We start from the raw sequence: 27,982 nt of genomic DNA, 5'->3' as shown, positions 1-27,982 counted from the left end.
CAGCCGCCCAGCCCGGGACTTGGAGCTCCGCTCGCCATTGGCCGGCCGCCGTCTGACGCGGGGGGCGGGGCCTCATCAGCTGTTTGCGGGATGCCCCGAGCGGGCGTATTTTGGAAACAATACCGCGCGGTGCCGAGTGGCCTCTTCCCGCGCCGTCCGGCCCACCGCTGCCGCCGCCCTGCCCGCGCCTCCCGCCTCCGCCTCCCGCCTCCCGCCGCGGCCCGGTGAGCGCCGGGCGGCCGGGGCCGGGCGGAGTTGGATCGCGCCTCCTCGGGGAGTGGGGAGTCCCGTGCGCGTGGGGGCCCGGGAAGGGTTGGAGCGCGGGGTCCGGGGTGACCGCGGAGGACCGAGGCGCCGGCGCGCGCGAGCCGGGGTGCAGCGCCCATGTCTCGGCGCGCTGCCCCGCGGGGGACTTGGGGGGCAGGAGCCTGTGGTCCTCCGCGGAGCTGGGGCCAGGTGGGTGGGGAGCCTGCGGTGCGCCGCGGAGCTGACCCGGCGTCCGCGAGCCCCCGGCCTCCTGGTCTCGCGCTGGGGCTGGGCCGGGAGTTGTGGGGCGCTCTGCCTCTCTGCGGAGCCTGAGGCGCCTCTCCTTAACAGCTGGGCTCCCCCCGCCTTCCCGGTTGAGTCTGGGCGCCAAGCCCCTGAGCGCTCGTCACGCTGGACCCTGGCGCGGAGCCCTGGCACCACGACTCGGAGGCCGAGACTCTCTCCTGGAGTCACCCAGGTCTGCGCGGGCTGTGCGCGTGTGTATTTGTGCGGCCCCAGGTTGTCGTCCCCGTCGAAGTGCAGGAGGTCTGTCTGCAGCAGCCTTCTGGGAGGAGCCTAAGTTTAGCATCCCTATTAGAGCCCGCGGGGCTGGGAAGGCTGCCGTGGGCTTTAGTTTCTCCTGCTAGGAATAAAGCCTTTCTCTGGCAGCGCTCTGGGGGAAGTGTTTCCACCAGTTTGGACATCCCTGCAGCACAGGGGAAAGGCGGGGAGAGGGCCACGCTGCTGTATCCCGGCTTACACTTGACCCTGCCCAGCACCTCCCTGGGCTCCCACCTGCAGAAGAGCCACCTGTGTGTCGTGAGAGTGGGAAGGGTCCCAGGGCCTGCAGAGCCACACCCTTTGGCTGCACCTCCCCCACTGTCCAGTTCAGGGAAGGGTTGAACTTTGGGGCTTTGCTGCGAGGAGGAGGGGGAGGTGACAGCTTCAAAGGAAAAACGAAGACAATGACTCCTGCGGCTTTGGAGGGCCCCTTCTTAGGTTGGGATCGTCAGCTTGCAGAGGAGGTTGAAGGCCAGGGAGCCCCTGCCAGGTGACTGGTAGGACAGCCCTTGGTCCTTTCAGGGGGAAACTTTGTTTCCTGGTGCTGATAAGCTGAAATTCTCTCCTACCCCCACCTCCAGCTCCCCTTTGGGAAACATTATCCAGGGAACACCACTAGCCTTTTTTGCTATTCAGCTGGCATCTCCTCATTCTCCAGGGAAGCGGACAGAGATGAGACCACAGATAGCTCAGAGATTGGATGGGGTGGAAGGTTGAAGCGAGCAAGAGAGTTTGCATTTGGGAAAACCAGGATTTCTGAATTTAGATTCCTTTAAACACTTCATTAACCCACAGACCATTTGCCATTTGGCTTGTTCTTCAAAGGCAAGAGACTGGGAGACAGAATTCCCAGGGGATCTCTAATTGAATCTGGCAGTGACAAACACTGTCTCTCTGTATCCTTAACTATTCAGGTGGTTGGGGGGTTCTGATTGCCCCAGGGACCCTAAGGGAAGCTTGGTGTGTGTATAGGGGTCTGGGTTGGGTGCTTAACAAGCTGGGTGACTCCGAGCTCCGACTTCCAAGAGATGGCTCTTACCATCAGGTGGAGCAGGAGGAACTTCTTTATCACCAAGAAACTCTTATCAACAACCTTAGTAGTTTAGGCAGTGAGGTCACGGAGAGAGGACTGAATTTCACTTCCTTCTGTGAGGCAGGTTGTACCAATCTCAGGTTCCCCGCTGGCAGGAATGGTGGGCTGTGAGGAAAGGTTTGAAATCATGGAGACTAGTGAGTAGTCTAAGCTGGGGAGACTGGCCAGTTTTCTAAATGCTGGATATACCCTCTAGGCCCACCTGTGCAGGGCAGACAGCTCTACTGTGCTGGAAGGGCAGCAGCAATAACTAGCTTAGGTCTTTCTGCCCCCTCTCCCAGGACACTCTTACCACACCACGGAGCCTGTTTGTTGTGTTGAGCAAGCTGGGGGAGGAGACTAGAGTAGATGGGCAGTAGGGCGGGGCTTAGCAGGTTTGGAGGGAACCTGGCAGCCCCAGGATGGCTGGCTTTTGTTTTTGCTGCTAAGCCTGGAGCTGGGCTGAGTCTGAGATGAGAGCTTGGTGTGTACATGTCAGGGCACTCTGTGTGTGTGTGCATGTGTGTGTGTGTGCGTGCATGTGTGTATGTTAGCCAGTCACAGTACCCTTCTACCCTCCCACAGCCACTCACAGAGGCTAGTCTTGTTGACATTTCCCCAGGTATCCAGCGTGTTTGCAGCAGCTGATCCTACCTCTGCTATTGCTCAGAGTCAAGAGCAGCCAGATTTCATGGCCGTGACCAGCTTGGTTCAGAAGAAAAGACCAAGGAGAGCGGCCCCGTGTGGGCTTAAGGAATAGGTGTGAAGAGTCCCTGAACAGTGAGGCCGGCCACATCCAGGGGTCACTGACACCCTTGACAGTCCTTTATTAGCCAGAGCTGCCTCTCCCCAGATGAAAAGGGAGAGCGGGGAACGGGAGGGGAGGAGGTCTCAGGTTGGCAGAGTGGGGACGGCATGCCGGATGCCTGCATTGTGCACTCACAGGGGACATGGAGCCACCGCAGTGTGTGGAGGAGTTGGAGGATGATGTGTTCCAGCCAGAGGATGGGGAGCCAGGGACCCAGCCTGGAAGCTTGCTCTCTGCCGACCTGTTTGCCCAGAGCCAGCTGGACTGCCCCCTCAGCCGTCTGCAGCTCTTTCCTCTCACCCACTGCTGTGGCCCTGGGCTTCGACCCACCAGCCAGGAAGACAAGGCCACCCAGACCCTTAGTCCAGCCTCTCCCAGCCAGGGTGTCATGCTGCCTTGTGGGGTGACCGAAGAACCCCAGCGACTCTTTTACGGTAAGTACTTTCAGCCTCAGGACTCCTCCCATAGAGATCGGGGGAAAAGAGGGGACTTTCCCTCCTCAAACCTGCTCTTCACTATTTCCTTCCCCAAAACTGAGCAGCAGGGGCTGTTGATTCCTCGACTCTCATCCTTCTGCCTCTCTGCTTGTCGTTGTTCCTCACCTGTGCTCCGTGGGCCCCAAGAAAGGCAGGTCATCCTGCCACTATCTCTGCTCTTTTATTCCTTCCTGGAGGGATCCCTCAGTTCATGATGTCTCCTTGGGCTGGAGAGAGGGTGCCTGGACTTGAGTGGCCCAGCCTTTTGTGTCCCAGCAATGGCGTGCCTTCTGTAAAGGGACTTAACACCGCCCTGGACAAGCCTGGGGGATCTGTGCCTTGCCGTCGACACTGGAGGGAAAAACCCAGCCGCTCTGGGAGGGGAGGTTCCTAATGGCAGAAGGTGGCCTCCAGTTGTCACTTGGGACTTTCTGTCCTTGGAAGGGGAACTGGAGAATGAGGTTGGCCTGCCTGGGCTCAATGCCAGCAGAGGGGCTGTTTTAAGGCTCAAGCCGACAAGACCCCTTCATTTGTGGATTTAAATGGTTTGTTTTATGAGTGGTATGCCCTCCTCTGGCAAAAGGGCAGGGTTAGACACTTAGTTTGTTTTCTTCTTTTAGCACAATAGCTCATGGAGGGAAGGAGAAAGGTTCGGAGGAGGCCAGCTTGCTGTGTCTGACTGAGCCGACCGAGGAGACGCTGCAGTTATCCCCAGAGGGAGCTGCCGCGTAGGGCTAGTCTGGCATTGGCAGTTCTGGCGGGAGTCTGAGAAGATGGATAAGCGGGCGGGGAGGAGGGTAAGGGAGGAGGTGGGCGCCCCTAGTGGTGCCTCTGTGGCCAGCACTCTGTAAGTGGGGACCGCTTGTCTGGAGGTCTCCCACAGTTAGCCGCGCGCCGCCCCTGGAGAGGAACGTGGCTATTCTGTGGGTCTGAGGAGTTTTCTCGTTCTAGATTTCATGCCTTGCCCATAGCTTCAGCACCCAAGATCAGCCTGCCTTTTTTCTGCACTAAAAAGTCAAGACGCTTTTTGATTTTCTCTGTCACTTGCTTGCTTTGCCCAGGAACTCTAGAGGGCTGCCTCCGGTGCTTTTCCAGAGAGGAGCTTCAGCCTGCTACTACATGAATAATAAATGGTGGTCAAGCATAGCTTGGTAAATAAGGACAGAGATTGGCACGTTCCCCCACAAGTATTACCTTTGCCTTGGTACTGCTTGTGAGTGGAGAACTGAGAGGAAGGCAGAGACCATTCCCTTCTGTTCTCCCCGCATCAGATTTTATACACGTGGGCAACAGGCAGGTCAGGCAGCTAGTCCCTCTCCCTTCCCATACAAGCGTTCACCCTTGGCCCCAAGTCTTGGCTAGGAGGAGCAGCATGGGGGAGATGGGGCAGTTGTGGACAATGCTGAGATATGGGCCCTCTGTCTTTGCAGGCAATGCTGGCTACCGACTCCCTCTCCCTGCCAGTTTCCCTGCAGGCTTGCCCCTTGGTGAGCAGCCCCCTGAAGGGCAGTGGCAACATCGAGCAGAGATACAGATTGCCCGAAAGCTTCAGTGCATTGCAGACCAGTTCCATCGGCTTCATATGCAGCAAGTAGGCCTGGGGACTTGGGGGGAAGGATGTTGGGGGCGGGGTGGGGGGGGAGTGGCGGGACCTGCTCTGGCAATTCTGTCTCTGCCAGGCCTCAAGGATATGGTCCCAGAATTTTGGCCCGGGTTATTGGGATTCCCATAGACTGAGTGGGCCTGACTGAATGAACGTTCTTGCCCTCATCTCTGAGCTCCAAGTGGGTTATCTGCCCTCTCAGTTCAGCCTCCATAAAAGCCGGTCAGGAGATGCTACGATCCCTCCTAGGGAACGGCATGACTCTGCAGCCTACCTGCCAAGCTGTGTCTTCTTGAGGCCAGGGTGGGAGATAATCCTTCTTCATAGACCTAAAGGAAACTTTTCAGGGTGCGAGCGTGAAACTGGACAGTGGGGGGTACCTGGCAGAGGTGCAGTGAGAACTGGATAACCAAGGCCAGGGATGGCCCTGAGTGGGGGAAAGTGGTGGAACCAGTTGTAACCTGACACTTTCCAGCTGGGGAGGCCACTCCTCATTGTCTCTGTCTGGGACGCTGGCGAGTGTACCTCAGAGTCCCTCCAGACTGGCGGCCTGGTGCTGGGCCGGGTACTTGGCCGGCAGCCTGGCACTAACCCCGCCAGGGCGGAGCATCGCGTGTCAGTAGAGCATGTGGCAGAGTCCATCAACAAAGGAGGCGGCTGGCAGGCTCGTGCTGGAGGAGCCCTCCGTGCCACCGGCTGGAGGCTGCCTGGCTACAGAGCTGCAGCCTGGGCCAGCCCCTAGGCACTTAACCCTTCCTCTCTGGACTGGCTTTCTGACTGGCTGCCAAGGCGGGGAGAGAATGCTGAGGCTGGATCTGTGCTAGTACCACCATGGCTGAAGCAGAGGCACACCACCTGGAGACAACACATTCCCTACCTCTGGGACTGTGTTCCTGGCGTGTGTGGTGTGTGTGTGTGTGTGTGTGTGTGTGTGTGTGTGTTGTGTGTGTGAGAGAGAGAGACAGAGACAGAGACAGAGAGAGAGAGAATATCAAATCAAGAGAATAAATAACTCACCATGATTGGGTAAACTGGGAGTTTAGATAGGTAACCTCGTGGGGACAGAGGTAAGCTATTTATATTATGTTTGACTGAAGGACGAGACCATTGAGTTTCCAGAGAAAAAACCATTGGGGATTAGATGTCTCTGCCAAGGAGTTTTTTTTTTTTTTTTTTTTTTTTTTTTTAAGATTTATTTATTTATGCATACAAGAACTGGGGTACAAGCCAGAGGTGCAGCGGAGGGTGGGGGTGTGTGTGTGAGAGGACTCACCAGAGACAGAGTGAGGAACAGAACAGGCAGACTGACTGAAATACACTGCTGAGGGGAGCAGCAGGCAAGACAGGAGAGGTCTGCTGTGCCATGTGGGTAGCTCCCTGGCCGGCCGGGGATGAAACTTGTACTGCAAAGGCTGTGGATTGCTTCATAGCGCTGTGCTTAACCCCTTGCACCACCAGAGAGGCCCTCTGCCAAGGAGTTTTGAGGATTTGGGGGGCTACACCTGGTCCTGGGGGCTCACTCAGGGCCCTTAGTAGCCCTGTGCTTAGATAATTTGGTGCTTAGCCTCTTCCTCTCCTTCTCTTCCTGGTCCCATACCCCAGTCCCTGTTTCCTCCTATGATTGTTTTTTGGAAACTTAGCTTAAGAGTTTCCCCTTCAGTCTACATGTGGATGTACTCTGATTCAAGATTTTGGTCTCCTGTCCTTCCTTCTGCCCCTTCACTCACTCTACCCTGTCTGGACAGGCCTGTGTCTGAGCCCAGCTTACAGCTCCCAGTCCAGGTACTGAGTTCGTGGAAGACACAGTGGCTGTGGTCTCTTAAACCTGTCTAGAGGACTCTTCTGGAAGGCAGCTGTCTTCATTGCCAGTAGACCCAGTCTCTCTCAATAATTGTCTCTCAGAATACACCCCCCAATCCCGTCATTGTTAAGCACCTGTGAGCCTGGGGCAGGTTGGGAGAGCACCCTTGCCCGACTGTGCTTTGGTATAGACTAGAATACAACCCTGGCTCTTTCTTTCACTTCAGAACAGAACCTTATTCTAAGGTCTGACCCAGCACCTCACTACTTGGCATCATTTCCCCCACTCTAGGACTACTTCTTTGAGGTCACAGTTCCAGTTTAACCAAGAGTGCTGTCCTATCCACCATAGGGAGAGTAGGGGAGCAGAGCAGCAGAGCCAGAAGAGACTGGAGGAGTCTCCCCTGCTCCTCTCCTCATCTCTTACTGCCTCCTGAATTCCCTGTGGCCCTCCCGCTCCTGCCAACTACCTACTTCTGTCCCCTTGCAGTGGCAGGAGGCTGGCCAGGAAGTCCTTTATGCCAGAGCTGGTTTTCCCAAATTTTCCATTACAAAAAAACAGGCTTCTAGTCCATGGAGTCCTCTTGCTTTTAACCCACTCCGCCCTACAAACCCTGCTCATGGACTACCAGCAGCTCATCCTGGGGGCAGGGCTGGGATTCTGACTGTGGGCAGGTGAGCACTGACACATATAGGACCTTTTAGCTGGCTTTAAGAAATGAGTAATTTTTTGAACTTGATTATTACATAAGGTATGGTTTAATGTTTCATATCTAAACAGTACTATTATCACTCATATTCTTATCCTTTATTTTCTTTACCTCATCTTTACAGGCAGAGAAACTGAGGCACAGGAAGGAATAGTTTAGAATTAAGTGTCTAGGTTTCAGGTACAAAGTCAGAAAACCTAGGTTTGAATACCAGCTCTGCCACTTACTAGCTATCAGGAAGTCACTTGACCTTGCACTGCCTATTTCCTCTTCTGTAAATCAGAGCTAATGCCACAGAATTTTATTGCGATGATTGAGGAAATACCTATGAAAGTTCCAGGCACACAGTAGGTGTTCTTTAGTGCTTGTTTCCTTCTGTGTGTCTGTAATCCTGACCATACTCTGTATTTGTTCTTGTCAGTTTACAGGACAATTTCCCATCCCACCCACCAAGCTGGTCCCTGAGCAGAACTGCCCGCTGCACTCCCTCACCTGCTCTGTCCAGAGAAATTGGTGTCTAAGCTGTTCCGTTTTGGGGCGCTGGTCCTGTACACTTCTGCTCAGAGAGTGGTGGTCGTCCCCTATCATTGTGGGATGAGTTTAGAGAGCCAAAAAAGACAGCCCAAGAGGCAATACAAGGGTCGAAGGGACCTGGCCATCTTCCCTCTCCTCCGGGCTGGAATCCCAGGGCCAGACAGTTGCCATTGGTCACTGAGTCCTGTGACAAGCCTTGCCTTTTGTCCCTGCTTATGGACCTCATTTATTCTTTTTCTGATTTAGGGGAAACCTCCCTAGGAGATGTGGAACAGCGGGAGGGGCTATGTTGTGGGGTAGTATGTTGTAGGGTGACATCATAGTAAATTGAGTGCATCAGCATGACCCCAGATGGAACATGCTCCGAATTCCCCCAGGTGTGAGTTTGTGCAGGCCTCAAGCCCTCCCAGTATGTTTCTTAAGGAGCTAGACTGGGTGTGGTCTAGCCTGGGTACCTGTGCTCAGCTCAGCCCTCTGGAGCAACAGGCAAGGAACTGGAGGCAGAAGACTAGCAAGGTGCTCACTGTTGGCTCTTTGGTCTCCAAAGCAGTAAGTTTGTTAGAGGCAGAGTGAGTGGAGTTAAAAGCAGTTCCACACCTGGTCCTGTCCCACCTTCCTTTGGGTGAGAACTGGAAGGTTCCCTACTGTTCATCTGTGAGCTGAACAACTGAGCAGTGACGTGCGCTGGCTCATGAAGGTGCCCTAGTGTTTCTATGTCCATCCTGCTTCTGCACAGAAGAGAGAGGGACAAGTTTGCTTCCTCACTGATCTCACTGGCTACCCCAGCCAGAGGTGTGAGTCCCAGCTGCTTCTTTCCATTCCCCTGAATGTGGTCTCCTCCAGCGTGGGCCTAAGAATGGACGGTAGCTCGAGTCTTGGCACCTAGGAAAATTTCTTGGCCCAATGACATAATCTTAAGAGATGTGTGTGGGTATTTCTGGGCAATGTGAGGAAGCCAAGAATCCAAAAAAATAAAATTAAATTAAAAGCTACTATATACCTTTGAGTGAATAAAACTGTAGGAGGTTAGAATTCTTTATGTTGGAAATGGCTTTTTCACTTGGGCTGGGAGTGGCTCCATTCACAAGTCAGGTTTGGAAATTCCCTGAATTAAGCTTTCTGAAAAATGAAATCTGAGAAAAATTTCAGTCACTTGGTTTAAATCATCTTTAGTTGAAACTGGACTCAGAGTCAGATCCAGGTTCAGATCCCAGCTCTGTCACTTAGGAGTTCTGTGTTCATAGACAAATTACTTAATTTCTCCAAATCTCAGTTTCCAATGCTTACCTTGCAGGGTTGATGTGCAAGGTCTTTGGAAATTGCAGTACATATAATTATTAAGGTGTAGGCAGTTTAATACTTTTGGAAATATGTGAAGAGATGTTTTTAGGATTTCATTTGGATCTGGCTTTATTGTTCTTAGAGAGCTCTTCTGGGAGTTTTACACAGGGTGATGTTTGCATGGCTTAGTAAATGGCAGCTTCTCTGCCTGCAGCCCCTGACTGCTTCCTGACCGTCTGGGGTACTCTTCTTGTTAGCAAATGGCATTCTGACTCTCAGACCGTGGCTAATGAGGTGGATCAGGCTCTGAATGGGGCAGCCTTGGACAGGAGCCCCAGATACTCACAGAAGAGTGCGAGGGGTCCCTGTAGGCCCCCCTCCATCCCAGGAGTGGGAGTTCCACCTAGGACAGAGCCTGGGGAGGCGTGCAGTAGGGGGAGGGGAGAGACTGTGCGTGAGAGCCAGTGCTGGGGCTTGGGGGCCCTGTGTTTGCTCTGTGGCTGGCTCTGTTTATATCACTGGCTATATTTAGCTTCTGAGTCATCAGCGTGGCTGACTGGAGGCCGAGTTCCCCACACAACTCTGCACCTGACTACTCTCTCTTCCAGGAGAAGGGCCTTGTAGTTCCGGACAGTTCATTCCCTCCCCACCAAGGCAAGCCATGGGGATGGGAATTGGCTTTTGTTTTTCTTCTTGGGGTGGTGGGAGGGGTGTTGATGGGGGAGGAGAGGTTTGGGGGAGGCACTAAAAAAGGATAAAGAAAAATGTCTGGTTTGCTTTTTGATCCGTGTCTGGCAACCAAGAGGGCATGTTCCATGACCAGAATAAGAACAGTTGGGTTAAGTGGGTGGGTGGGGGGAGCGGGTCTCACTTTCTTCCGTGCTCACTTACCTTGGCCTCTCCATGAGCCTGGCCCAAGTGGGACAAGACCAGCCAGCTGTAAGGGTCCTGGTTGGGAGTCAGAGACTTGGGGTCCTCCTCCACAGCCTTGGAGCCCCACCACAGACCTGCCCGTTCCTTGATGCCCTCTCTCCCTCTCTGCCCAGAGCTCACACACCACTGTTCTTTCCTGAGCTCTTAAGAAGTTGCCCAGTAGTTTGGTAGAGCTGTTTTCAGATTGAGGGAAACTGGGTAAGGACTTCTGCACTCTCTGCCTTTGGGCCATGGAGCTGCAGAGCATGGCTCTGGGGTCTTGGATGATACGGCACAGTCCTGCTCCCCAACCCCGGTCCCCAGTGGCTGAAACCAGTGGCTTCCAGTTTTGTTAGAGGTAGCCCTCCTGTGTTCTGCTGTGAAATGGCTGTCCAGGGGGGCCACCCTATCTTCCATGGAGAAGTGATGGGTGTTACTCTGGGGTGGCTAGTGGCTTCCACATCCTGTTAGAGTTGCTGGCTGGACTGAGGATATTCTTGGAAGGAATATTTTTTTCCTTTTCTGTTTTGCCACATTGCAGTTTCCTCAGGTAGCTGTATCGCAAGCATTCTGGGGCAGTGGCTGATCCTCTGGGCCCAAGAGGCCACCCCATGGGTTTCAGAGTCCCTGTCTGAGCTTGGCCACCTGGAGTTCAGAGCCCCTCTCAAAGGGTAAAGTAAAGGCTTCCCCTAGGACTTCAGAAGACTGTTCAGAAGACACCCCTTTTGGGGGACACACTGAGCAGGACATGTTGAAGGAAGCAACCAGCTAAGTGAAGTGAGGCCCAGCTTTTCCCTGTCCTCACGGGAAGGGGTGAGCTGTTGGGTGCTCCCACCAGGCCCCATGCTTTACGTTTATTTTCCTCATTTAGTCACCAGAGCAACCTTGTATTTCTAGATTTCCCCCCACCTCCTATTGTGTAGAAAACTGAGGCTTAGAGAAGTGAGAGAATGTACAGCGGCTGAGCTGTAACCCATGCAGATTTGATTGATCCCAAAACCTTACTCCTTTCATCGCTCCTCAGCATGCGCGTCCTGGAGAGAGAGAATACCATGCAGCGCCCACTTACTCCCCTCCCCGCACCTCTTGCGCTGAGTTCTGTGTTCCTGCATTTCTCCCCTTCCGATTATGAAATAATTGAAGCCAGGGTTTACATTTTTCTCATCTTTTTTTCCTTTACAACTCTTAGCTCAGTTGGGCGCTTGATAAAAGCTCGATGGCTTGAACAAAAACATCTTCCTAACTTCTTTCAAGTGGAATTTTCCTAGCGGCTCCCTTATCTGTGTATTCCTGTTCTCAGTCGCAAAGCTCTGTCTTTCAGCCTCTGTGGGGTAGGTTTAGAGTATGGGCGAAAGGGGAGAGCTAGGAAAAGTTCACGTTTTTGAATGTGTGTCCCTGTAAAACTGGGTGCCTGCAAGGCTGCATCTTAAAGAAATTCACTGTATTTCAGAACATGGTCAGAAGTTTCCATTTCAAACCAGTTTCAGCTTTATTTCTGTTTGATCTTCAGTTAGCTCTACCTCTCACAGGTTTATTTTTTCTGGTCCATGGCATCCTTACTAAATAGTTAATGATCTGGAAATAATGTCTTTAAACATACTAGGGGAGCAGTTCAGTTTGAAAAGTTAATACTATTTCATAACAGGAATACACACAATCTAATATTTTAGTGAAAGAACACAGCTTTGGGGTCAGAAATCATGTGTCTGCATAGCCCCCTCCCTCCCAACTAACTTCCTTGGGGTAACTTTTCTGAGCCTTTGCTTCTCTGTCCCTGAAATGGAACTGATCAAACCCGTCCTCCTATGTCCCAGATCTTTGCAAGGATCAAATGGAAAGATAAGAAAACACTGTTCTGAGTAGGTGATATTGTAAGTTGCTTGTTTAATAAATTTGCAGGGTCCTTCTAAAGCAGAGCCACCGTGTAGCTTTGCTCTTTCCTCTAATTCTTTAGGGTGAATTAGCTCTTACAGGAGCATCTGGAACACCGGTGACACACAAAGCCCAAGAGGATTTGAATTGGATCCATTGGGGAGGAGGCGGAGGCAGGCAGAGGGAGATTCTTATCCAGGGAGGGCAGGGAACACTCTTTGTGCTTAGGGCAGAGGCCACATGGGATGAGACAGAGTTTGACTTGTGTAATCCAACCTTGTCAGACTCCACAGCCAGCTATTAAAAAAAAAAAAAAGCCTTTTACTAGTTGGGCCTCTCCCTAAGCAAGAGGCTGATACTATCACATCAAGTACATCTTTAGACCAGGCCAGACATCACTTGTTGCTGGCCTCAGACAAGTGGGTTATCTTGCAAGGCTGACTTGCTTGCAGTCAGTCCAGCCTGCACTTGTTGAGTATTGTTGTGTCCCCCTACGTGTTCCCCGTAACACAGGGGAATGACATGTGTTCAGTCAGTGCCTTGCACACAGTAGGAGTGACTTGAAGACTTGTCAGCTGACTACACACACACACACACACATACACCATCACCACAGCAAGAGAGGAGAGGCTGGAGTCAAAGAGCCTTGGGTCGCTAGCACCTGCCTGTGCTCTCTTAACTGGAGAGAGTATCTTTAGCCACTGTGTTCTGACCCCTTCCCTTGGACATTCCCCTCTATTCATTCCCTCCATGCCTTGATCTTATTCTCTGGACTCTGAATTTGAGTCCTCTTAGGTAAGCTTAAATTCCCACCAGCTTATCACCCCCTCGGCCCCAGCCCCCTCCCGCTGAGAGCACCCTCACCAGGCATTCGGGCAATGATTTTTCTTTGCAGGTTCCCATTCTTGGAGGGGTGCTCAGGCTGGGCCTTGCACTCATCAATCTCAGATTATGCACTGGGCTCTGTGCCAGGTGCCTGCGAGTCAGAGGCCAAGCACACTTTTCCCCAGTTCCCCCTTCCTTCTCCCCTTCTCCAGCCATCTCCTGGAAGGATCCATGTCCTCTGGAGTCTTTGTGTACTTCATTCTGGTGGGTCAATGTTTATTTCCTTCCTCATTACTGTCTCTCTCACTGGCCTCCCTTCGAGTCCTTTTTCTCTCTTTTCTAGTCAGGCCCTTCTGTTTCATTTAATACATTTTTTTTTTAATTGCTGTTCTTCCTAATCAGGGCATTCTTTGATTCTTTTGGTATCTTGCAGTTTGGTTTCTTTTCAGAAAAAGGCCTTTGGTGGGCTGCACTGTGGCAGGAGAATATAAATGGAATATCTGTGGCATCTGCTTGTGCCTAGAGAAAGGACTACTGGGGCTGTAGGAGGTTCCCAGGCCTGTTTGTGCTGGGCTCACTACTGCTGCGGTGGCCAGCTCACCTGTGTATGAGCCAGTCCAGACCTATCGAGGCCCTTTACCCGCCTGACAGGATTCAGTTGTTGGAGCTCTGAGTTGTAATCCTGAAGTTAATTGTGGATGACAAACTCCAAGTCACCAACCTTAGGGTTGAGAAGCACCTCAGGGATTTCCAAATGCCTATCTTGGCCTGGCTGCTGTAGAACCACCTGGGCAGGATTGAAAGGGATGGAAGAAAACACCGAATCGTCAAGTGTTTTCTTCTGTGATAGGATCGTGGGTGATTTTATTTTCAACTCTCAAATTTCTTGCTTTCCAGTTTTTCCCCAATGACATACACTGCTTTTCTTATTAATGTAATGTAATTATTAGTTATGTTACTTCTGATTTAAAAAATAACGTCTCGATCTTGTTCAGTATACAAATTCCCGGGCCCCTTCCCTGGTGATTCTGACTCTTGTTGGTCTGGGTGGGTCTGGGGGACTCTGTATTTACCACCTCAGTGGATCCGCCTCAGTGGCTTCTGTGACACAGTCTGGTTTGTGAGTGTAACACAATACCTGCATTTTACTTATAAGGAAAGTGAGACAAGCTGATGGAAAGTACCAGTCTACAGCCAGACCCTCTGATTCCTGGCCCCAAGAAGCACCTGCAGCCCGAGTGCCTTTCTTGCTGATTCGTGAGTCCTGAGACCTGTCACAGGCAGAGGCACAGAACCCAAATCCTTCTACAGGCTCAGCCTTTGTGCCCTGCCTCCTGCTCCTAGGCCTGTCTCTGTCTCTCAGCAAGACCTCAGCTTCCTGTCTGACAGCACTCTTTGGCCTACAGCTGCTTCTCGATACCCCAGTCCCCCCAGATGATGGGAGTTGAGGCCACCATCTTGCCTCATCCCTAAACACGTTAGAGCCCAATAAGTTACCTAGGCAGCAGGTGGTCTTCATAAGGGAATTTGGGGAGAAACTGAGGCTTACGGGGTGAAATTGATCTGGGCCCTCCATGATACATGTGCTTAGCTATGGAGCTGTTTTGAGATGATTTAGCGAAGGGAGGACAGTGAGTCTGCCTGGACTGAAGAAAGGTATATGCTGGCCCCTGAGCATAGTGAGTGTGGTAGGGAAGGGACATTACTCTAGGGCCAGGTGGTCCAGGTTCTGTCCAGATCTTGCTGCTTCCGGGTTATATGGCCAGGTTACGTAACTCTTTCAAATGCTCTCATCTGCAACATGGTGAATGATAATACATACAACCTCATAGTGTTGTGGAGCGGACCAGAGTTCAACTTTTTTCATGTGTCTCAAAGTCACCTGGGGTTCCTGTAAAAAAAAATGCACTCTGTGATTCAGTAGGCCTGCATTTCTAAGAAGCTCCCAAGTGATGCTAAGGCTGTTGGTCCATGGACCACACTTGGAAAAACAAGGGTGTAAAACACTCAGCGCAGAGCCTGGCACACCCACTGCTACTTTGAATGTTATGATCATGGTTGTTATTGTTACTTGACCTTTTCAAACAGCCACCTGAAGAGACTCAGAATTCCAGCAGCCTGTCCTCTCCAGGGACCAGTCTTTTCCTGGATTCTCCTCCTGTTCCACCACATGACCTTTGCACCTGTCCTGGGCAGCAGCTGGGAGGGGCCACGGGGAGGGAGTGCTCTGCCCAGCAGCTGCAGCAGGCCTGAGTCTTCAGGTTTGCAGCTGAGTCCATTTTCACGCTGCTTTACTCTAACCAGATTTTGTTAAGCCGGGTGTGTTTCCTCTTTTTACTCATCTTTGTTTACAAAACACAAGGAAGCCATCAGTCTCCCCAGTAGCAGTCTGCCAGGCCTTGTCTGTGGCACACCCCGATTTCCCTTCCTCTCCTTGCAAGAGCTGTGCCTCCACTTTTCTGGGTTGTTTTCTAGTCTCCCTGCGGCAGGGGAAAGAGAAAGAAATGCCATTGCCACAGACTGAGGGTAGGGACAAGGTCCGTCTCAGCTGACACTTCACCTCTCTTCCTGGCCCAAGGCGGGGTGAAAGGGAACCGGCCACCATGTATGTAGGCAGGATCAGGGAGGCCGGGGCCCTATGTGCCTGTGACACTCTGAGAGTCAGCAAGACCTGGGCTCGCTCTCCATTTCTGCCACTGACTTACTCTAGCCTCTTCCCTTCCGACTAGGAGTTGCCAGGTAGGGGCCAGGACTGTGGTTAGACAGCCTGAAAGAGGGTTCCAGCTGCCTCTGGACACTTCCCATAAACGTGCTTGCCGGCTGGGCCCCTGCAGTGATCCAAGTCCAGCCTGTGCTGGCTCCTCTCTGCACACTAGGTTTTTATTCCCCTGTCCGCTGAGAACGCTGCGGAGAGGGGCCCCAGCCCAGCCCTCCTACCCTGGTAGACAAAGACAGAACAAAGACTGTCTCTCCAGCACCCCTCTGGCCCCTCTGGCCCTCTGCTGGCCCCTGGGAAATGGTACCTGTGTGGGCGGGGCACCAGCCACAATCCTGGGAGCCACTGACCCATGACCTTTGCCCCCAGCTTCCCTGCCTGACAGTAGGACCTGGGATAACCTCCAGAGAGTAGTGTGCATTCTTTGTTTTTGTTTTGTTTTCAAGTATGTTCTTGCTTAACGTTTAATTGGCTCCAGTCAGTAGGAAAGCGCTCCAAGAGGGATTATTTATGGCTTACTGTCAAGAGCAGCTATAAAAAGGGCAGCACTGAGCTGGAGATGCAGGGAAGGGAGAGCGGGTGGTGTGCAAATGTGTGTGTGTGTCTGTGTGTGTGTCTGTGTGTGTGCGTGTTTGCACTGGATGAAATCAGATTTTTGCTGCCTCAGCAGTGTGGTTTAAATTGAAGATTAACCCTTTGACCTTCACAGTGTCAAATCACTTGCAGATGGAGGCTCCCCCCTTCCCCCCTTGTTCTCTGTGTTACTTTGCAGTTGAGGGGAGAGGGGGGTACTTCTTCTCTTTCTTTCTAAAGAAAGTTTGTTGTTCATGCAGCTGAGGTTTGCGGGGCTCAGGAGCCAATCTGATTAAAAGCAGCACTTGGCTAAACTCTGGAAAATCCTGCAAGCAGGGGAAAAAGTTTAATCCTCTTGTGCACAGTGCATAAAGAGCCTGGTCTTTTCTTTTTAATGCTAAAACTGCAATTGTTTTTGGAGAACTCAACTATCTCATCCTACCCCCACCCCCACTCCCCAGTTTGCTATACTGATAGGATTAAAAGTGCCGCCTGGAGACTTGCAGATCAGAACTTCCATTGAAAATGATAAGGAGCATTGGTCCAAGTGTGTGTTTAGCAGTTCAATTGATTTTTTTTTTTTTTTTTCCCTTTCAGCACCAACAGAACCAAAATCGGGTGTGGTGGCAGATCCTCCTCTTCCTACACAACCTCGCTTTAAATGGGGATGAAAACAGGAACGGGGCAGGTCCCAGGTGAGGCTGGGCTGCCCTCTTCACATGGGGCACAACAGGAAGGACATCAGCGAGGACTGACACTGTGTCTTGTGAAGTTGTTTTTCTTTGTTCGGTGTTTTTATTGTAAAAAGTTCTCTTTGTTCTGTACATAAGACATGCCCGAGTGGGACCTCTCTCCCTGCTCAGGGCCTCAGCCAGGAACGGGGGGCCTTTGTCAAACACTGCTGAAGTGGAGGCTGATGTGTGTGTGATGGTGGGACCTCCTGGGGGGCTTGAAAAGGAGATGCCTCAGCCGCGCTTGTCCGAGATGACCAGGCAGCGTTGTTCTCCATCGGTGGACTATAGCTTTCCACAGAAACTCGGTTAAGAAACAGGAGACTGGATTAGACTCCTGGGTACATCCAACCCATCAGTCGACTACCGTGGATGAGGCCGAGACCCTGATGGTCACCCTGCTTTAACCCGGGCTTCAGACAGGGGCTTTCCCGGTTCCCCTTCACCATACCTTGGGCCGCAAGGAGAGGTGAAGTGTAAACTGAGGCACATCTCACCAGGCCTGCCCGGGTTCTCATTTGGCCTAGCCAGTGCCTGCTCCATGGGCTCAGGGATTCTTGTCCAGCCCCTCTCATCTCCAGCAGACCTCAGGGAGGGTTGGGTTTCTCTGAGAACCCCTCATCTGCCGCAAAATGAACCAAACTTCAGGGTGGACCTCAAATCTCACTTGGTCCCACCTGGAGGCCCCAGAGTTGGTCCTGAGGTGCAGAAACGCTGCCACCTCTGGCTGCCTGGGGTGACCTGGGTGTCAACCACCATGAGCCAAACTAGCAGTCAGTGTGCTATACCAGCAGCTCGTGCCTTTGTCAGCTCTCCTTTCAAAAGACCAGCCAACAGGCTAGCCGCCCGCCCCGCATCAGTGCTCCAGGGCGCGAGGGGCAAGATAGCTGTGGAGCTGGGAAATGTGGCCATCCTGTTGTAAGAGTCAGCCCTTGGTTTCCTTGGAAACAACATACCTCCTCCCTCTTATCCCCAGTCCTTTTCACACCTAGTGGGATACAGGAAGAAGCCAGCACAGTGGCTTTGTTAGCTGAAATGTGTCTTTTAGAATAACAGACAATGATTCGACTACGGAACCGGCAAAGCTGGGTACACATTTCCTGTCTTCCTTCAGCTTCCAGCTAGGCCGGGAGGGCGTGCTCTGGAACTCAGCAAGGTCGCAGCTGCCTCTGAACTTCTTTCCTTCTCTCCCTGCTGTGGCACTAATGGAGAGAGCATTTAAAGCAGCCAGTCTGGCAGCGCTGATAAGACACAGGGAATCTGTTATCCAGACACCTAGAAATTAAATTATAACTTTTGTATACGTAAGAAAAAATAACATTGGTGCTAAAGGTGAAGCGAGGCCCAAAGAAAGGATGGCTCCTCTGGGCAGCAGGGACCCAGGACTACCCAAGGAAACGGAAGGCGTCATCAAATCTGAACAAGCCTGAGCACCTCCAGTTCCACCACAGGCCATCTTCAGTACCACTGAAGGAAGCATTGATCTTCTGGATATACAGGTTGGGCAGGTTGCTCACTGCACAAAGGCAGAGGAAGATAACGGAGGCTAAAATCAAGCAGTATTCTGCTTACTCAGCTGCAGCCCTAGTGGAGGGCTGTGTCTGCCCAGAGGCTTGGGCGCCATTCCTGCTTGGCGCGAGGTTGTTGTATGGGTCCATGGTGGCCCTGAGAGAGGACCTCAAACTGTGCATAAGCCTTTGTTTGATTCTGCTTGGATGTTCTGTAGGTATTACCTCTTCTGGGCCAGAATTAAATTCTCAGGGTGCGTACCATGGTTTGTCTGCTAAGAAGATGGGTTTCTGCTGACAAGCAGGAGCCCAGGGAACAGGCATGAAGACCAGCTCTGGGCCGCGCTGACCATTGTGAAATCCAGCCTTCCCTGCTCATCGTATGCCCAGGACACGTGTTTTCCCCTCACCTGGACCAAAGCTGTGACAGGGTGCTGGTATATCTTGAGCGACACACTCAAGAGAAACAGGATTATTTCTACTAGCCACTGTAATTCCTTTTGGCAAACTTTTCCACCTGAGTTGAGTGAGAGCAAATAAATGGTCTAGGCCTTGGTGCTAAGGCAAAACCATCAGCTTCAGAGACTTTGCCAGGCCCAGGCTGGATGCCCAGTGCCCTGGCCTGAGAACTGAGCCCAGTTTGACAAGTCACCTGAATATGTGTCTGGGGCAGAGGGGGGTGAGGGGGCGGGAGATGGTCTGACTGCACTGTCTACTGTCAGTGAAGCCAGGAACTCACTATCCTAAACAAGCTAGAGCAAAATTGACAACCCTCCCTCCTCCACCCTCCAAAGAAAGGAAAAAAAGAAAACCCAGCAGGTAATTGGGAGAGTAGCCCCAGGAGGGAGAGAGGTTCCTTCTGGCTGGCTGTTTTTAATTGGCCTAGTGATTTAGACTGGCTGCTTCCCCCTCTGCCTGGTGAGTTGGCTGAACATTCCCGAAAAGTCCTGCCTCGAAAGAGGGGTCCTCCCCCTTTGGCCCCCTCTCTCCACTCCCCACCCCCAGGAGCTTGGCTGTCTCTGGTGAGGGGGTGGAGAAGCAGATTTGGAGGGAGGGAGGATCTGACCTGGGTCCTGACCTGCAGCCCACTGACAGCTTGTCAGGCTGGGCTTTTGCTTTCACTAAGGCTGGGGGTGGGAGAGGGACTGGCAGTCTCCCTCCCCATTGTAGAAATGCCCTGGAGGAAGGGAAGCCTGATACTCAGGGTCAAAACAGCCCTTCTAATTCAGGATCCCAGAGTAGGAGTTTTCTGGAAGCCAGCAGACAGAACTGGGGAAGGAACCCCCAGGCCAGACATCTGACTCCCCCTGTGAATTAGATGACTTGACCTGGCCTCTCTGCCTTTGCCTGCTTCAAAGTCTGGGCTGCTGGAGAACTGCCCCCTTGGTCTTCTCTTGCTCAGTCCTAGGCAAAAAAAGATCACCTCCCAGTGACCTCCCCGAACCCTTAGGGTCTGTGTCAAGATCTATGAGGCAGGCATATTCTGGGTGCTCTGAGGAGCCCAGCAGATTTGTCTCACTGACCCCAGAGGCCCCGTCTGCTCTAGTCTGGGCAACACAGGGAGGGGATTGTTTGGAATGAACTAGTCAGGACCTCCACGGCCACTGTGACCATGAACATGTTGCTTGTGTCTTTGGGGGGATTTGAGCAGGAAGAGCGTGGAGCTGGCGAACAGAGCAGGAGAAGCTGGAAGGCTTCTGTCACTTCTCTGGGGCTTCTGTGAATCAGTGCTGCCGCGCAGGCTGGAGGAAGCTCTGAAGTCCCTCATGTGTAGGCAGGGACGTTCAGTGGAAGGCCACCCAGACCAGATTCTTCCAAGAAAGGGTTAACCTGTCTGCCTGTGAAGCCTCCTGGGGACCTGTGGGCTGGGCTGGCGAGGACTTTGAGCCTGGAGGGAATAGCAGAGAAAGCAGAGTTCATCTACAGATGCGGCAGCCTCAGGGGCTGGAGGTGCTTGGAGTCCTGCAGGCTCCCCAGTCAGAATTGCCCTCTGCGGAGGCGGCCAGCACCTCGCCCTGCTCTGTGAGCATTGCCAGTGATCTGTCCCATCCCCGGGTCCACGGACTGTCGGGGAGACCCAGTGAGAATGTAGCATTTCGTTCATCCGGGTCCATTTTCCCTGGGATCTAGGCATTCTGCCTGTGGGAGAGAGACAGGGAAAGAGGGAGGGGATTGGGGACCTATTGTTTCTTAACCTGTACAGAGTATTTGACTTTATGTCCTTCACATACATATATGTGTGTGTATCTCACCCCCCCAATCAGTTGGTACAATTTTTAATAAAAGCATTTAAAGCAAAGCTGGTCCTTCTTTTTCAAGGTGTATTAAAAACGCAAGGGAATCTGTTAGGGAATTAGAGACTCCTAATTTGTATCTCAGCAGCCGTCCTGGTTACTCTCGAGGCTCCTGACTTCGTTGTGACTTCTTTCTCCCCTTGGAGATGAGGAGAAGCCTTCCGACCGCTCAGCGAGCAGTACAGAGGCCCATGAGGTAGAAAGACGCAGGCTTTGGATGCAGACCTGGAGTTGGATTGGGTTCTGGCCTCCACTGGCTGAATGAACTCAAGCAAGTTATGTAACCTCTCTGAGTCTTCAGTTCAGCCACATGTAAAGAACAGCTGTGCCTGCAGGATTAAAGGAATGTGAGCAAAGGACCTGCCCAGGGCCAGCACTCCGGCAGTGGCAGCCTCCACCATGGAAAGGATCCTGGCAGCCCCTCCATACCATTCCCCGCCTCTGTGTCAAACTGGGTTTCAGTTTCCTTTGATCAAGATACCATCTTATGAGGTAGCCTAGTTGTTAGGAGACTTCCCTTTTGCGTTTCTTTGTGGATTAATGATGTGTCTGTTTCAAAAGGTCTCTCTTTTTTTTTTTTTTTTTTTTTGGTAAGATTTATTTATTTATGCATGCAAGAACTGGGGTACAGGACAGAGATGCGGAGGGTGAAATGATTCAGCAGACAGAGTGGGGAGCAGAACAGGCAGATCCACTGAAACACACTGCTGAGGGGAGCAGCAGGCGAGCCAGGAGAGGTCTGCTGCACCATGTGGGTAGCTCCCTGGCTGGGGCTCAAACTCGTGCTGCGGAGGCTGCAGACAGCTTCACAGTGCTGGGCTTAACCACTTGCGCTACCAGGAAGGACCCTGTTTCAAAAGGTTCTGAAAATCCTTGGGGCAAACCTCTCCTGGTTCTATCAGCACTATGCCCTGAGCCAGGGGGCCCGCTGGTCTTGCCTGTGCTAGGCCCCCCCAGGATTTAGGAAGTGATCTGCTCTCTGAGGGCTGGACCTCGACTCCCATTCCCTACTCTGGTAGTGGGGGACTTGAAGTGACATTGATCCCTCTTGTCCGGTTGAACCTAAACACTGAGAAATGAACCTCTTAGTTTTGTGGGTGAGTAAACTGAGACCTCGAAAGGGGATGCAGTTTCTATTTGGGCTTTTTAAATTGCTGAGTCAGTCTGAGGGGGGCTTACCCCAGCCCTCTGTGTTTCCATTTGGAAATTGCAGTGCTCTTGCCCAGATTTGTGGGGAAGCCGAAACTTGTCTATTTTTAATGCCAAATAACTGCCTCTTCGCCTGTAAAACATGGCACTTCTAACCACTCTATATTTGGACAGAAAGGTTTATTTTTACTGGAGTGTGGTAGAAGTGTGGCCTGGTGCCACGATCGGATGTTATTCTACATTTCACTTGCTGGGTTGTAGTTGAGCCCATTAAACAGCTTCTATAAGGAATATAATTGCTTCTATAAGGAATTAGTAGGTGATTAATGATCTTACTGGCTTTCTTTCAAGTCACCTGCCCCTACTTGGGGAAGGCTGGAAACCTAAGAGCTCACCCTTGTCCCTACCTTTCTTTCTGATCCCTCGTCCCTCATGAGGTTAAAGGCACAGCTGCCCAAGTTTGACTCCAGGCTTTACTGCTCACCAGCTGAGCGGCATTGGGCGGATGACATAACCTTTCTGTGCCACAGTTTCCTCATCCATAAAATGAGGTGGTAATTGTACCTACCTCATACGTTTATTGTGAGCATTCAATGTGTGAATACCTGTAAGGTGCTTAAAATAGTGTTTGGTACAGATTACGTTTTCAAGAAATGTTAGCTCTTAATATTATTATGATAATATTACTATTATCACTATTATTTGTAGGCAGTTGATGGAGAAATTCCAGCCATTCTTACTCAGAAGTGTCTTTTGCATCTATCTGCCCTCTACCTCTGCCATGTTGCCTGAAGGGTTGTCCTTTTACCTGGACAATGCAGAGAGAGCCTCTTAACTGGTCTCCTTGCAGCTGTGCCCCTTCTGCAGGGCCTTCTTTATTGCCAGGGGACCTTTCTAGAAGACAGACATGATCCCATCCCATCCCTCCCCACTGGACGACCCCTCCCCCACTTGATCCCTGTTGGATCAAGTCTATATCCCATAGCCTGCCTCTCCAGCTGCCCCTGTGTTAATATTCTGTGTTTGTATTCTGCATAACAAATAAATAAATAAATCCCCAAATTTAGTATTTTGAAGCCACAAACATTTATTATCTCACAATTTCTGTGGGTCAGGAATTGAGGAACTACAACCCGTGGTGGCAGCACGATGAGACACGATCAAGATAGAGACCCTGGAGCACACATTTAATTTATGTAAAGTCAGTGTACAAGCTCAGGGTGGGGGTGGGGGGAGAGGGACATGTTTATAGTGGTGTAGTGCAGCCGCCAGGCCTTCTGCCTTCCACTCAGTGAACACATGGAGCCTGGAGTGATATGACATAGGAACATGTGTGACATGGGATCATGCATGACAGCCCTTTTCTGGCCTCACATTGCATCAGCATCTTATAACACTTGTCAAAAAGAAGTTTCTCTGCTCAAGTATGGCCCCAAATGCCAGTGGTTTCCTCTGCTGCTCAACAGGGAACAGAACGCTCTTCTAAAGGAAAAGCTGGCTGGGATTTCCTGAGAAGCACTGTGTCTGCTTACTGTACTTCATGGGTGTCTGAAAGGATTTTCAAGGGCAGTTTTCACTTTATGTGATTTTTGCCTTACGGGGCTCTTGGAATCGGTTCCTATGTAAGATGAGAATCCCTGAACTCTCAACCCAGCCACTCTCCGCTTAATCTCCTGCTTCCTGGGAGTTTTTACCCTCGTAAATGGGAAGATTCAGAGTAGAATTAGAATTGGAACTGGAATTGGAATTATTCTGAAGGGAGGGTGAGAGGAAGCGGTGTCCTGATTGGCTGCTGCTTTTACTGCCACACAAGTCCCCTAGTTCTGGTGCCACGATCGGATGTTATTCTACATTTCACTTGCTGGGTTGTAGTTGAGCCCATTAAACAGCTTCTATGAGGAATATAATTGCTTCTATAAGGAATTAGTAGGTGAGTCTAGATGCTACCCTGCAGGTGGATCTGTCACTAGCATTTGAATTACTGCCAAGCCCTGCCTGGGAGCGAAGACAAGGCCCACTGGATGAGCCATTGGCACTGGCTGAGCTCCTTACTCTGAGCAAGACATCACACTGGGCCCATGCACAGATTCAAAAGAAACAGTCTACAGGATTCCAGTCCTCAAATCATGTCCTAAAAGAAATCCAGTTGCCCTGAAGCAATAGAAATTCCACCTGGACTAAGGAGACTGGGTTTCTAAACCAACTGTCACACCCTGGCTGAACAGCCTCTAGAAGAGAAGTTATTCACCTCTCCCCTTCTTAGTGTCCTTGTCTATAAAATGGGATAGGGCCAGGCTGTATATCTGTAACCCGCCCAGGATTTTGTGCAACTGTTTCTTTTTTTCCATCTTGAACTGCTTTGAGAGTCTGCTGAAACACTACATGACTCCTCTCCCCAGGAGAAGGCACATAGTAGACACAGATTCTTGAATCTGTGTATATCATTTTAGACAATTTGTTGAGTTTCTTTACCTGTCACTTGGTCCCCAGGTGTAAGGATTCTAGTTTTATCATGAGGGAAAACACGAGAGTACAAGTACTCAAAAAGAGAGACACTAAAGCAAGCTCTTTCTGCTTGCTGCTCCTGACTTTCCTCACACCACCACAAGTCCCCTCTACCTCCTGTGCATCTCACCCTTGGGCACTGTGAGGGAGGGTTGTGCAACCTCTGGAGCCACCCATGTTTATTGTGCTGCCTCCTTGATGTCAGGGTCGCACACTCTCCCATCAGTGTACTCGGAGACTGAAGCTGTGACACCGGTCCTTTTGGCCGCCACGTTCCCAGCCCGGACAGTATTTGTGGCCACAGTTGTCTTTGCAGCCCTTCTTTCTTACCAGCATGAAGATCTATGAGCCTAGGTACCTTTCTATGAGATCAGGGAGAAGAGGGGCTTCTGATGAAGGTGTCTTGGAGGTTCATGCTGAATGAACCTTGAAGGTATCGAAGAACATGCTCTGTGACGAGGGAGACCCAGGAGCTGGCACAGGCAAAGGCCTGGGAGCTTTGGGCACCCCTGATAAAAAGGTTCTTGTTTTTCACCCGAGTGAGCCTGGGATTCTGCTCAGTGAGTCTATCTTTGAAGTGGAGAGGGTTCAGTGCCTAGTCGCAACCCCATTTCTAACATCATTACATTTGCCAAGTGCCTTGAGCACTGGGCACAAATTTCATAGGCGATACACGCACACGCGCGCACACACACACACAAGTAGGTCAGGTACCGTTTTAAACAGTGATCACAGAGAAGCCCATCAGCTTGGCTGCCAGTGGCATTTGCATGTGAAAGTTTTGCATGAGTCTAGATGGACTCAGGGCAGGAACTGGCCTGTCTGATTCCCCACTATCTCTCCAGTCTTGGGTGAAGAACTTCACCCTTGCATGATGCTCTTATATCTAAAGGGAGGAGGGATCAAGTGATTGAAGGAGTGGGATGCGTATCAATGTGATCAGCGAGATATGCCATCCACCACTCTGGTGATATCTGAATCCCTCCGGGGTCCAGGCCTTGAGTGGCAAAATGAACCTTGTTTCTGTTTCTTTCCCTGCCAAAATCTGAAAGTCAGAATCTGCAGACTTTCAGGAAACTTGACTTGCTCATTTCAGTACGATTCAATGCAGCAATTTGTGGGCAGAGGTGGGGTCATACTGGGCTAGTACGGGGGCAGGTGGCCTCCAAGCAGTGCCGGATGGTGTGCCCGGCTGAAGGCCACCTGCTTCACTCAGGTTTGGCAGTGAGCAGAGCCTACGCTGACCAAGCGTCTAGGTCCCCCAACACCTTGTTGCATTCTTCTGCCAGTGGGCTGCTGGTGACGGAGGGTGCAGCCACAGTGGACAGAGTAGCCGCCTGCCAGCTTAGTGCTCTGCCAGCCAGCACCCTCCCCTCTCATGAGGAAGGGCAGTGAGGGGGAGATATGGTCCAGGCAGCCCTGGTCTCTTCTCTGGTTCATCCCGGCCATCCACGACTAGAAGAGGTGGGGGTGGAGGAGGGAGCTGGAGGGAGCTTTGGCACAGGACCAGCCTGCAGTGTTTAGATGTTAGGACTCCAAGGAAGTTCTATCGGATAATCAGTCAAACCCCCGCCCCCACCTCTTGCTCACTGCTTTTGCTTCCAGTTGCTTTGGCCTGCCGCATCTCAGTACTGGCTACAGGAGTACGTATGTCCCTTTTGCAAGCCAAAGAAACTGTTTATTTTTTAAGTTCTCTCTACCACGAGGCACAAACAGAAGCTCTCCCCACAGGAAGCCTCGGAGCCTGACACAAAGAGTTAATCTCCCTCCAGTGGTATCCTATCAGAACCTTGAAACCTGTGTCAGCGTCTCTGTCCCGCTCCCCCAGTGTTTAGCCTCAGGACTGCCAATCGCTTGCTCCTTGCACACAAAGGCTTCTCTGTTTCTGGCCAAGCTAGAGTCACATGCTTTCACTCTTAACCCCAGAGCTTTAAAACTAAACACCCACCCACTTTGGCCCCAGATGACCCTGTTTACGTCTGCTGAGCCAATTCCAAACAGCAACAGTAGTGAAAACTTCTGTTGGGGAGAGACTGCTTGACTGTCGGTGTGAGAGAACAAATCTTCACTTTGTATAATGTGAGGACTTTAAGAAGTTTTGGGAAATGACTTAGAGGAAAAATCGCAAGAAGCCAGATCCTGCCCCAACTTCTCTATTTTCTAGAGTGTCTCCTACCAGAGACCCCAGGGGTTCAGGATAAAGCTTATAAGAAACTGGAAATGGTGAGCAGTTTTAAATGGCTGAAGGGAAGAACATTGTGGATTTTCTTATCGAGAGCCTACATTTTTTAAGCCTTCCAGAAAGGGTTTTTAATTTTTTTTTTTTTTTTTTTTTAATGAAGGAGGTTGTCTTTGCTTCACAACATGGAGAAGGAAAGACAGTGTCCTTTCCTTGGTTTAAGGGAGTGACCTTGCAAACTATAGAGGCTTCTGAAAAGGAGGTCTGGACTGATCCATTTCAAAGTTCTGTTTTTCCCTAAAGATTTCTTTTCTTTCAGTCTTGTGTTAGCCCATTTAGCTGCGAAGGAAGTCAAATTTCCTTTGATTGTTCTTTCTCTGATCAAAGTGGTAGAAGTTTAAGGGGAAAATATCAGAGCTTGAAATTGCTGGTGACATTGGAGGCCCCAGATCTGGTGTTTGTAAACAGTACAGATAATAGATATGACCAAGTGCCTGCTGGTCTCATGTCCAGCCCAAAAGAAGTACCAGAGGTGGAGCCAAGAAAGGCAGTTCCATGTCTTAGGGGGTCAGTGTAATTGCTTAGGCAGGAAATGGCAAATAGGTTTCATCTCTAGTGATGATAATGAGAAACTTTCAGCCGCCTGTGTTGGGAAGGATTCTGATGCCACATGAGGCATCAGACCAATGACCAATGAGAAAGTCAACTGGGCCCAGGAAGAGGAAATGATAATATATATTTGCTATCACTGTCTTAGTGCAATCTCAGAAAGTTAGATTATTCATACACATAAAGATTAGTAGAAAACAGGTAGCCCAAAGAAATGGTGGACAGGATGGGAGAAGTAATTATGGCCAGGCCTCCCCTGGTAGCGCAGTGGTTGAGCGCTGGGTTGCGAGGCTGCCCGCAGCCTCTGCAGTGCCAGTTCGATCCCTGGCCACTGGCGAGGGTCCCACAAAAAAAAAAAAAAGAAGAAGTAATTATGGCCAAGACCTGGTACTTGTGCAACATCATATTTAGTCTTGCAGATTAGCTGGGCCATGTGACAAGGTTGTGAGCGATAAAATGTAAGCAGAAATGATGTGTGTCACCTCCAGGCTATGGTAGAAAATACCTGTGTGCCTTTTTTTTTTTTTTCAATTTTAAGATTTTATTTATTTATTTTTGCATAGAAGAACTGGGGTGTAGGCCAGAGGAGGTGGTGAGAGGATTCACCAGAGACAGAGTGGGGAGCAGACAGGCAGATTGACCGAAGTACATTGTTGAGGGGAGCAGCATATGAGATAGGAAATGTCTGCAGTGCCGTATGTGGGTTAGCTCCCTGGCTGGGAATCGAACTCAGGTCTTAGCAGTGATAGCACTGAGACTTAACCCCTAGGCCACCAGGGAGGCCACCGTGTGCTATTCTTTACTCTCTTCACTGTTTCAGCGATTGAAGCCTCTTGTTCAAATAGTGCAGCAACAATGTGGTAAAACCTCACCATCCTGGGTCCTTGAGCACTGTGTGGAACAGAGTCCCTGGCCAGCCTGCCATCAACACATAGCATAAGAGAGAAAGAAATCTTTTCTGTGTCCTCTGGAATTTCAGAGTTACTTATTACTGCAGCCCACCCTAGTTTATTCTGGC

At 51.1% G+C, this 27,982-nt stretch overlaps 1 protein-coding gene across 6 annotated transcripts; it reads left to right on the top strand.

The window, feature by feature from the left end:
• The first annotated feature begins 205 nt into the window (after positions 1-205).
• On the top strand, positions 206-21,098 carry BMF (Bcl2 modifying factor). 6 transcript variants are annotated; one of them, XM_037502201.2, is made up of 5 exons: positions 687-724; positions 2,502-2,639; positions 2,825-3,121; positions 4,594-4,754; positions 16,587-21,097. In XM_037502201.2, the coding sequence occupies exons 3-5, from the start codon at positions 2,830-2,832 to the stop codon at positions 16,686-16,688; spliced, it is 555 nt and encodes a 184-aa protein (XP_037358098.1). In that variant the 5' UTR covers positions 687-724; positions 2,502-2,639; positions 2,825-2,829; the 3' UTR covers positions 16,689-21,097. The 6 variants fall into 6 exon arrangements, with proteins under 6 accessions (XP_054556486.1, XP_037358101.1, XP_037358098.1 ...); XM_054700511.1 differs by lacking the exons at positions 687-724; positions 2,502-2,639 and adding an exon at positions 206-224; XM_037502204.2 differs by lacking the exon at positions 2,502-2,639 and having other exon boundaries at positions 593-724; positions 16,587-21,098.
• The last annotated feature ends 6,884 nt before the right edge of the window (positions 21,099-27,982 follow it).

Source organism: Talpa occidentalis, unplaced genomic scaffold (genome assembly GCF_014898055.3).
Source record: "Talpa occidentalis isolate TD23 unplaced genomic scaffold, MPIMG_talOcc4v2.1 talOcc4.11, whole genome shotgun sequence".
Classification (NCBI taxonomy): Eukaryota; Metazoa; Chordata; class Mammalia; order Eulipotyphla; family Talpidae; genus Talpa; species Talpa occidentalis.
Note: the sequence above shows the minus strand (reverse complement) of the source record. Positions and strands in the feature narration are given on the sequence as shown.

Bases quoted from the DNA above. Each gene is read 5' to 3' on its own strand.
- BMF (XM_037502204.2), top strand. From the start codon at position 2,830: ATGGAGCCACCGCAGTGTGTGGAGGAGTTGGAGGATGATGTGTTCCAG. The intron at 3,122-4,593 runs GTAAGTACTTTC...CTGTCTTTGCAG, and splicing joins ACCCCAGCGACTCTTTTACG to GCAATGCTGGCTACCGACTC. The intron at 4,755-16,586 runs GTAGGCCTGGGG...TTTCCCTTTCAG, and splicing joins ATCGGCTTCATATGCAGCAA to CACCAACAGAACCAAAATCG.